At 34.0% G+C, this 10,821-nt stretch overlaps 1 protein-coding gene across 5 annotated transcripts in view; it reads left to right on the forward strand.

The window, feature by feature from the left end:
- Positions 1-10,506, forward strand: part of LOC145242523 (protocadherin beta-4-like) — a 639,353-nt gene extending 628,847 nt beyond the window's left edge. For all 5 annotated transcript variants that reach the window (XM_080105592.1, XM_080105596.1, XM_080105594.1 and 2 more), the window contains one exon: positions 10,157-10,506. In XM_080105592.1, coding sequence (XP_079961718.1) covers positions 10,157-10,368 — 212 coding nt within the window. In that variant the 3' untranslated portion in view covers positions 10,369-10,506. The remainder of the gene's footprint in view (positions 1-10,156) is intronic.
- The last annotated feature ends 315 nt before the right edge of the window (positions 10,507-10,821 follow it).

The following is a 10,821-nucleotide window of genomic DNA, read 5'->3' on the forward strand; positions in this document are numbered from 1 at the left end:
AAAAAAAATAACATTTTTTTTTCTTTTTCAATTTTCTCATCCGTTTGTTCAAGATGGGGATGGGGCATCCTGCCGTATGCCAAACATTTACCCACTATCTCATATATTCCGACCGAGAGATCTTTTTAAGATTCTGACTGTCTCTTTAAGTGCAATTATTTGAATCTCTCTTGCACTTCGTTCACCGGGTATATTTGTCAGGTAGTTTTTGAATTTTTTTTATATGAGTCCAGTTGCTCCAATAATTACTGGGATGACAGTGTGCCGCACACGTGACTGCTGTGATGCCTCGAGTTTCAACATTTATCAATTACAACATGACATTTAACTTTACATTTTTGGTCCCTTTTTTAATATTTGATAAGTAGTGACCATCTTAAAATTGTCATATCTATTAATAATTCTCTATGACTTATAACTGAATAGCCTCCTTTCTGTCTAAATGTAACGTTGTCTGGAAACCAACACACGTGTGCAGTTTCAGTCACAAAGGAGAACAAAACAATGAATAGGAAATAACTCCAACTCGCTTTTCCTTTGTAGCAACAACATTTATTTCCCCATTCTTTCTTTACCACTGTGACGTCTCTCACGCATTGTGATGCTGTATGGAAATTAAACCTGACTAAAGTTGAGGATATACGTTGCATGGAGAGAAGTGATATGAAAATAATATGATGATGAAAATGCTTAGATCTGGTGAAATCAGATAAAAACTTAATCTGGACAGTAAAAGAAGATGGATGCAGAACAGGTAAATTTTTTGGTTTGATCACATTGAAAGAATGGATATGAGTTTTAGTTGATGAGGTAGCAGAGTTATCTCATGTCAAGAAAATTCTGGGAGGAAGTGACGAATTTAAGAGAAAGAGGAATAAATAAATGTAACGCTGTCCGGAAACCAACACACATTGTGTCCAGTTTCAGTTGCAAAGGAAACCAAGACCAAGAATAGGAAATAACTCCAGCTCGCTTTTTCTTTGTAGCAACAACATGTATTTCCTCATTGATACAGCCGTGACGCCACCCACATGATCTAGAACATTGTCCACGCCTCTCACAAGATCTCGAACATTATCTTGCTCCATACTCCACGTCCTTCACGTGATCATTCTCTTTCTATTTTTTTATTGTCTTTCTTTCTTTCCCAGTGACTTCATTTCGAATGTATTTCCATCTGCGAATCTGCACAATGTTACATAAAGAGGCAATGGGCTCCTTCCGTATGTGAGTCTGTATGAGGAGTCTAAAATGATGAGTAATCTCTAATTGTACTTTTAGCCTCACATTGCTTAAGTCCGGATGCAGGGAAGAAAAATCATAGATGAGTATAAGTCTTGTTGAATTAAGTGAAGGACAGATGCTATTGCACACTTTTCCTTCTCTTAGACTAGTTGCCCATCAAGCTTTCACAATCTACCTTATTAGTTAACACATAAGAATAAGTAGAAGAAGGAGGAGGACAGATGGATTCATGCGTTTTACAGCTACTTTCAAATTTAAGGCCCCTAGCTTTTCTAAATAGTACTCCATTAAAATATTGAATATAGTACTCCATTAAAATATTGAATATAGTACTCCATTAAAATATTGAATATAGTACTCCATTAAAATATTGAATATAGTACTCCATTAAAATATTGAATATAGTACTCCATTAAAATATTGAATATAGTACTCCATTAAAATATTGATCAAGTTCAATTTTGCTTACCTGTACTGATCTCATGATTGCCAGTATTTCGCGAATTATATGCTGATTTCTTTCTGTCCTCTGATGAGAAAAATAGCAAGAATAGCATTCTTGGAAACACTGCAGAATAAGGACTTTGTAAATTGCTTTTTTTTAGTATTTAGTCGAACAATTAATTTGATTGTAAATTTCAACTTACAGTTTTAATTTCTTTTCTCTTATATATATATATTTTTATCTATTTTTTTTTTTTTTTTACACAGTGATTTTTTTTTTTTTTTTTTTTTACACAGTGATCACCACTTATCAAGGCCCGGAAGCCACTCAGGGATAAGGGTTATTGCAAGTACATTACGTTAGTGTGGAGATTTGCTGAAGTGTTTACTTAAGGGGGCGGTTCATTAGGAATTTGTTAACATTGGACTTGAAGACATCCAAGTTGTAGTCCGGAGGGAAGCAGGCAGACGGAACAGAGTTCCACAGGCGTGCAGTTCTAAGAAAGAAGCTTTGTTCATGGAATCCGCGTTTTGATTTAGGCACAGATATATTTTATATTCATATATATATATTTTATATTCATATATATATATATATATATATATATATATATATATATATATATATGTGTGTGTGTGTGTGTGTGTGTGTTTATTTGTCATCATGAATGACATCCACTTAAAGTTGGAAGATACCAACCAAATCATAAAGGGATGACGTCATCTACTAAAACCAGGTATAAAACACCAAAAAGAGATTATTCATATCATAAACGTTGAACTAACAAAAAGATTCATTAAAACAGAACATAGACGACCCGTGATCCTTTGGGTTCTAGTTCATCTATAGTAAGAATGACTGTACATCTCTACATATAATAAAATGATCTCATTTTTTTCTTCTTTAGATTCTCCAATCACAGGCACACAAACGAAGACATGCACATCTATCCTGCTCAACACGATGTTTAACGAAAAACATTCTGCATTTTTACTTAATACAGAAAATTATTACATTTATTCAAACATTTCCGTCTCTCAAATTCGTCTTCCAAAAACGAGAGTAACCACAACTTATAATTTATCTCCTCCCATGTAACCAGTCAACACTGAGACAGAATTTTACGTAGGTGACACAATTTCAGAGCACCACTACATTCCATAGTAATAATATCATTGCATTATCATGTGAGAACTATGGATACCACATAGAGTCATAAATAGACATTAATACACAGATGTCTATATATATTTAAGCTTAACCTGAAATATTAGTCTCTCGCTCCTGGACAAGGTCCAAAAGAGAGTCTCCAACCTGATAGGTCCTGAACTGTCATCTAAGCTTCAGCCTCTGTCCCATTCGACGAAATGTTGCATCCTTATGCCTGTTCTACAAGTACTTTAACGGTGAATACTCTGACGAACTGCAAGCACTTGTACCCCCTCGATGCAAATACCCCTGACAGACCCGACAAGCAGCTAAAACCCACCCTTTCACAGTAGAGATCCCTAGATGTAAGAAAGCCTTCTACTCCAGTAGTTTATTCCCCAGAACCGCTAGACTTTGGAACTCCCTTCCAGGGCCCTGCTTCCCCAACTGTACTGACATGCAGAAATTTAAGTGTAACGTGAACCAACATCTTGCTGCCCAACTCCCTACATAGTACCCCTGTAGCTTATGTCCCTGATAGTAGCCCTCTACAGCAAAGTGGCGATGTGCCTTGTTTGGGGTTAAAATGTTATAAAAAGATTTTTTAAAATTACTACAATTACTGCCATCCGTACATCATTTACATAGCCCATTCATTTATTTAGGGAGTGAGATGTTTAAATGTCTTATGCGGTAATAAACATTCATTCACATTTATTTTAACATAATTACTAGAATTTCTGTCATCTGCAGATTAACATAGCCCATTCATTCATTTTAAGAACAGAGAATAGATTTTAATAAACCATCACTTTGTTAACTACATCTCATGCGATTTTCTTCTTACTTTTGTATATTTTAGGCTTATATTTAACACTTATCTTTGAAATAGTTCCTTGCATAATTCTACATTGAATGCAAGAGCTGAAAAGCATTCATTTAGGCTGTTAGCAAACAGTGGGATTTATGTCATTGCAAAAAAACAACAAAAAAAAAAAAACAATTAAAACTTTATCGGATTTAGCAATATTGCTTTATCCAGTGAAATATGAATGTTACATATTATTGCACTAGCCCCCTGGGTGCCTGGCGTTGCCTGGGCGAGCAAAAAAAAAAAATAGTAGTAGGCAGGCAGGCTCGAACCCATGACGTGAAGGCAGAAAAGAAAGTGAAAGAAAACCTGATGTCTTACTGCTATGCCATGACGTGACCGGAAGTGTTAAGCGTTCAAATTTAACGTAGTCAATCAAAAAGAGGACTTGCAGAAATGGCGTTTCTTTTAAACTTCCCACGAAGGTCGTTTTTAATGTGAGGGAAAACCAGTCCCCATCCCCCCAAAAAAGGGGGGAATCTGGCAGTATCCAAATAAATAGCAATTGTCTCAGTATAAAGGGTTTCCCCTACATTGACCAAGGACCAATTACAGAACAAATACTATCCAGGTGAAAGCCTGGGAGTTGGCGTTCGCTCAATTAGTTTCATTTGATTTATACGAAACAGATGAACAAACAGCTGACATGACTCGATCAAAAAAAGGATAGAGATGATACCCATAACCCTAACCCTAACCCGATACCCATTTAGGAATCTGAGATATTTCGTTCTGGAAAGTATGTGTAAACTTCTCCGTGAATCTAACTGATGCAAGAACGCCAATGCAAAAAGCCTTTCGTGGACACAAATGCGCACGCCCATTTTGCCTTTTATATATATTAAATAATTATATATTAAACTAGCGGGGGGGGGGGATACCCGGCATTGCCCATGTGTTTGAAGGTGTGTGTGTTGGGAGGGTAAATAAACACAAAATGGAAACTAACGAATAAACGCAAAACAAAAACAAACAAAAAAAAACCAGCGAACATGATGAAAATAAAAACGTTTCAATATTAAAACTTTAAAAATAAAAATAAAAATCTTACATCACCGTTCGAACTCGCAATCTTAAGATAATGAAACCACTCTTTAACCAACTGAGCTAAGAGCGTGTCAGCGAAATTGGGTCGTTTTTTTTTTTTTTAATATTTAAACTAATTCAAGAAAGACCATTTTTTTTGCGTATGTGTATATGACTATCTTGTCATGAAGGAACGAGTTTTTGCTACCCCTCCCTGTAGAAAAATGTCCCATTGAGGCTGAATGAATTTGTTTTAGCCAATTTTTTCGATATTTGTCAGCCGAAGGTTAGAACATCAAAATGATACTGATCGCGTGAAAATCTGTCGCCTGTGGGGAAAGATTTTGTGAGACATGCAAACACACACACACACACACACACACACACACACACACACACACACACACACACACACACATACACACATATATAGACTAGCTTGAGTCCTCGCCATTGCCCCCAAGGTGTTTGGAGGTGTGTATTGAGCAAAAAAAATTTTAAAGTGGTAGTATAGGCTGGCAGCATGAAGAAAGAAAAGAACATGAAAAAAAAACTGACGTCTTTGCTGTTGTGCCCATTGCCAAACCGGAAGTAACGAATCTTTAAATTAAGGCTAGTCAATCGAAAAGAGGGGACTTCCAAAAATATCAGCGAAAAAAGCAACCCCTCCCTGTAGAAAAGTGCCCAGTTGAGGGTGAAGAAATTAATGTTTTTAGCCGATTTTAGCCATCCGAAGAGTGGAGCTTCAAAACGATGCTGATTTTGTGAAAATTCATCGCCTCTATTGAAAGTTTTAGGCAGACATACATACATACATACATACATACATTTAACCAGACAAATGAGATTAATATTATAGATTATTATTTTATATTCCTGGGTCCTGCTAATATGTACATATATCTATATACCTATAAAGCTTGGTATTTTTCTCTCTGAAATTGATATAAAGCTGACTTTTTCTACTTAAAAATTGATGAAACGAACTTCTTAATATACTCAGTCATGGATATGCAAACGACTACATGAAGTTTAACTAATTTGTATATCTCTTTGAAAAATGCGAGTTAATTAATTACTTATTCATTTTTTTATGATTTCTTATTAAACGATTAGTTTGACAATTAAGCTTAATTCTGTTTATGTATAGTTTCTACATTCTGCATAATTTCATAGAAATTTAAGATGAGAACGTTTCAGCACAGAGAAGCTATATATATATATATATATATATATATATATATATATATATATATATATATATAATATAAAGCTGAACGTCTGTGTGTGTGTCTGGTCATGAATAGGCTTCCTATATGGTTGACTATCATAGAAAAAAGATCACATATAATGATAGAAGATGTATCGAGACACAGGAATGGGTATGTTTGATCTGGCATAATGATGAGTCATAAAAATTGTGGGGTCTGCATACGCGCCTGATCCACAAAGTATGGAAATAAAAAATGTAAAAACTAAAATAAAACGTTTACAAATGTTTTTGATATACATGTACATAAGAATACTTTGATAAGTATGTTTTAACTTAAAATGGGATGGTATAATAAAATTGTGGAGTATGCGTTTGCGCCTGGCCTCCATAGAATGGAAATAGGCACAAACTTTAATAAAGACATTTCATATCTATCTGCATAAGTATACTTTGATAATTATGTTTCAGTCTGAAGAAATATGGTATAATAAAATTATGGGGTGTTCGTTCGCGCCTGACCTCCAAAGAATGGAAATATGTCACAAAGTTTAACAAGGTTTTTTAATATAGATCAACAGAATATTGTGATCAGTGTTTCAGTGTGAACAGGTATGGTATAATAAATTCTGGGTTTATCTATTTTATTTTTACTTTCATCATATTTTGCTTTGGTTTTGATACCCCCAAATTCGAAGCTATCTCTTTACAACCCTTCCTTTTCATAACCTATCATACTTTCATAAATCAGAGTCCATTTTCTGTAGGCTGTTTTTGAACCCAGTCAACGACGGGTACTTTTGCTAGTATATATATATATATATATATATATATATATATATATATATATATATATATATATATATATATATATATATATATATAAAGTGACCTTGTTGGCATATGTGCGAAAACTCTACTAACCTCCTCTTTAAATATTTGGCCTACAGAGTTGAAATTTGATATATAGGGTATTTGAACTTGTAGCACACTTTCGATTTGATTTTTAGCCGGCAAAAATTACTGCTATGGGGTCAAAATTTAAACCAAAACAATTGACCTTGGCAGGGTAAGTAGAATTAAACATTACTCCTCCTGTTTCTTTTACATATGCTTAAAATTAAACATTTACAGTTCAAAGTTGCTTAATTTTTAACCTTTCGTATCCACCTCTCTGTACCTTAGTTGGTAACAATGCCGGAGAGATAAATAACGACTAAAGCTGGAGCACTAAACGTTCTGATTTCGATTCTAGCGAATGGTACCCAAGTCATATTTTTTAATAACATTTTGAAATTATTACGATATATTGGATAATAATTAATAGAGAATTGACTCTATAATTAAAAATAAAACATCTGTACGAATTAAAATATAATATTTATGCATATTTTATGATATTTTATGATCAGAAAATGACAGGCGGCCTACTAGTTTATATCTATCTATCTATGTATATATCTATAAAAGTGAACGTGTCTGTCTGTGTGTATGTGTGTGTGTGTGTGTACATTTCCCTACGCAATAACTCTGTCAATTTTTAGCCTACAGACTCGAAATTTGATATACAGAGTACTGAGATTTGGGAAAATCGATGTGATTGGTTTTCGGCCAGAAATTTGGCTGTTAAGGGGTAAAAGTTCAACGATTTGACATTTGAGAACTCTACCAAACTCCTCCTACAATTTTGAGTATAAACACTTGAAATTTTAGATAAACGTTCCTTGGACATGGATCTTACTTAATAACTTTATTTGAGCCCAAAACAATAAATATTAAGGGGTCATAATAGGGGTCAAAGTTTAACAAATTGACTGTCTTTTTTTTTTTTTTCTCAGCATACACCTCCAAACACCCGGGCAACGTCGGGCACCCATGTTAGTATATCTATAAAAGTTAAAGTGTATGTGTGTGTGTGTGTGTGTGTGTGTGTGTGCATATTTCCCTACGCAATAACTCTGTCAATTTTTAGCCTACAGACTCGAAATTTGATATACAGGGTACTGAGATTTGGGAAAATCCATGTGATCGGTTTTCGGCCAGAAATTTGGCGATTAAGGGGTAAAAGCTAAGCGATTTGCCCTTTGAGAACTCTACCAAACTCCTCCTACAATTTTGGGTCTAAACACTTGAAATGTTAGATATAGATTCTTTGGACACGGATCTAACTCAATAACTTGATTTGAGCCCTAAACAATAAATTTTAAGGGGTCATAATAGGGGTCAAATTTAAAAAAATTGACCGGTTTTTTTTCTCAGCATACACCTCCAAACACCCGGGCAACGCCGGGCACCCATGCTAGTATATCTATAAAAGTGTGTGTGTACATATCCATACCCAATAACTCTGTCAATTTTAAGTCTACAGACTCAAAATTTGATATACAGGGTACTGAGATTTGGGAAAATCCATGTGATCGGTTTTTGGCCAGAAATTTGGCTGTCAAGGGGTCAAAGTTCAATGATTTGACCTTTGAAAACTCTACCATACTCCTCAGAGAATTTGGGGTCTAAACACTTGAAATTTTAGATATAGGTTCCTTGGACATGGATCTAACTTAATAACTTGATTTTTAATTGGATTTGAACCCAAAACAATTAATGTAAAGGGATCGAAAATGGGGTACAAAGTTTTTAAAAAATTGATCTCTGCGGTCTCTACCAAATTATTCAGCCAATTTTTGGTCTAAATATTTGAAATTTTACATAAATTGTATTCAGACATAGCTTTTAAATCGGTTTTTGGCCGAAAATGTGGCTACCAAGGGGTTAAAATTCAAAAGATTTTACCTTTACTGTCTCTAGCAAACTATTCAGTAAATTTTAGGTCTAAACATTTGAAATTTTGCATAAGGGGTATTCAGACATGCAGCAAGCTTTTTAATCCGTGTTTGGGCAAGAATTTGGCTGCCAAGAGGTCCAAGTTGAAAGAGTTGACTTTTGCAGGCTCTATTAAACTCCTCTGCCAATTTTTGGTCTATACACTTGAAGTTTTAGATGTAGCTTATCTGAACATGTGTCAAACTTTTTAATATATATACATATGCACATAAAGTTATAAGCAGTACATAGGGCCTGAGCAAAGCCAGACTGAACTGCTAATATATATATATATATATATATATATATATATATATATATATATATATGTATATTAGATAACTCGTCTTGACTTGACAAACGGCGTTAATGATTTAAAATTAAAAAATTTAATTGTAATCAACTGCCAGAAATTAATACGGTACAAGTACGCTATAAATTCTAAGAAAATACATATTTTTTTCTCAAAATTGTAATCGTACCATTTTTTCCTTATTTATTTGTATTATTTATTCATTATGAAAATTAAATGATAGGTTACAATTGTCTTGTAAAACTAATATTGCTTGCCCAATGCAACACCTAATTTACTATTTTCTGATCATGAAATCGTTAATGAAATTTAAATCCTTTCTGCAATCTAACCATATTTGGTGCAAATAAACTGCAGTATTTTCTGCGTTAGCCATAAAATTTCAGCCATTATTGTTGTTCAGTTATGTGCACTAATAGACGCGGAGTATAATGAATAATAAACGCTCCCTCGAACGAACTGCGTACAACATCGGGGTCAATGGGTATTTCGCTAGAGGGGCCTCACTCGTTAATTCAATTTTTTTTTATTATAGTGTAACCAACCTCAGCTGCGTTTAAAAACAGAAGTAAGTTTTCATTTAATCTATGAGTTATTTTCCTTGAAGATATGAGATTTTATTCCCCTGTTTAAATTTCATAGGTAAAGATGGCTGTTTTATGCTTCCAAAAAATCCAAAATATAGTCAACTTTCAGAAAGATTGTAACAATTTAGTATATTTGGTGTATCTTTAATAGTATGCGTCTAAACCTTCCACCCGGCAATATGTTTTTTACCTGGCAATGCCGGATATGTACAGCTAATATAATTATAAGATCTGAGGGATAGGGACAGAAAACAACACACTATACAGTGTGCTGTTTATCAAAAGTAAACCCATATATACTGTTTTGCAAATGCAGTTGCATATAATTGCTAAAAATTGGATACAAAAATATTGGTAGATAACCTAATAACATTTTATTTCAGGTACTTTTTAAAATATTTAATGAATTTTTATGTTTATATTTCCAAATTATTGGCAATTTTAAAATCAAAATGGCTGTTGTAAAATTCACTTTTTCTTTTTATTTCAGAACTGGCTTCTGGTTATGTTGAGCCCCGGTCATCCAAAAAAGACCAGTGCAAAAACACGGACCCAATGCAGCACAGTTTCCTATTTTCTGATGATAAATGTGTTCCTTCCAGGAGGTTTAACCGACCCAACATTGCTTATGTTCCTGACTGTAGTCAGTGGACAGATGCCAGCCATTCCACAGTGGACAGTGGCATTTCTGATGTACAATGAAATGCTTTTCAGACAAAAAAAAAGAGCCCAACAACATTATATAGTTCTATAGGTTACATAATCTGGTTATACAGAAGATACCGAAGATGCAAAAGACTGTACAGGCACCAGTCATGACGTCTACCATTATCACAATTTCGAAACCTGCTGATTTTAAAATCATCAATCACTGCCCATGATAACCTCAACATTCCAGTCTTTGATACAAATCATATATATATATATTTACATATATATATATTTATGTATAAATATAAATATATATATATGTATATATATGATATATATGTATGCATGAGGTGGTATCAGAAAGTTCCCAGGCTAAAAAAAAAGTACACAAATCATGTGACAGAATTGATGGAGTGTTTTGTAGTTGACCTCATGGATGAATTCACAATTTTTCTTTACATTTGCTCGTGTTTGACAGCGACTAATTAATCACCTTTAACCAGA

Source organism: Euprymna scolopes, chromosome 21, assembly GCF_053919585.1.
Source record: "Euprymna scolopes isolate OS-2025 chromosome 21, ASM5391958v1, whole genome shotgun sequence".
Classification (NCBI taxonomy): Eukaryota; Metazoa; Mollusca; class Cephalopoda; order Sepiida; family Sepiolidae; genus Euprymna; species Euprymna scolopes.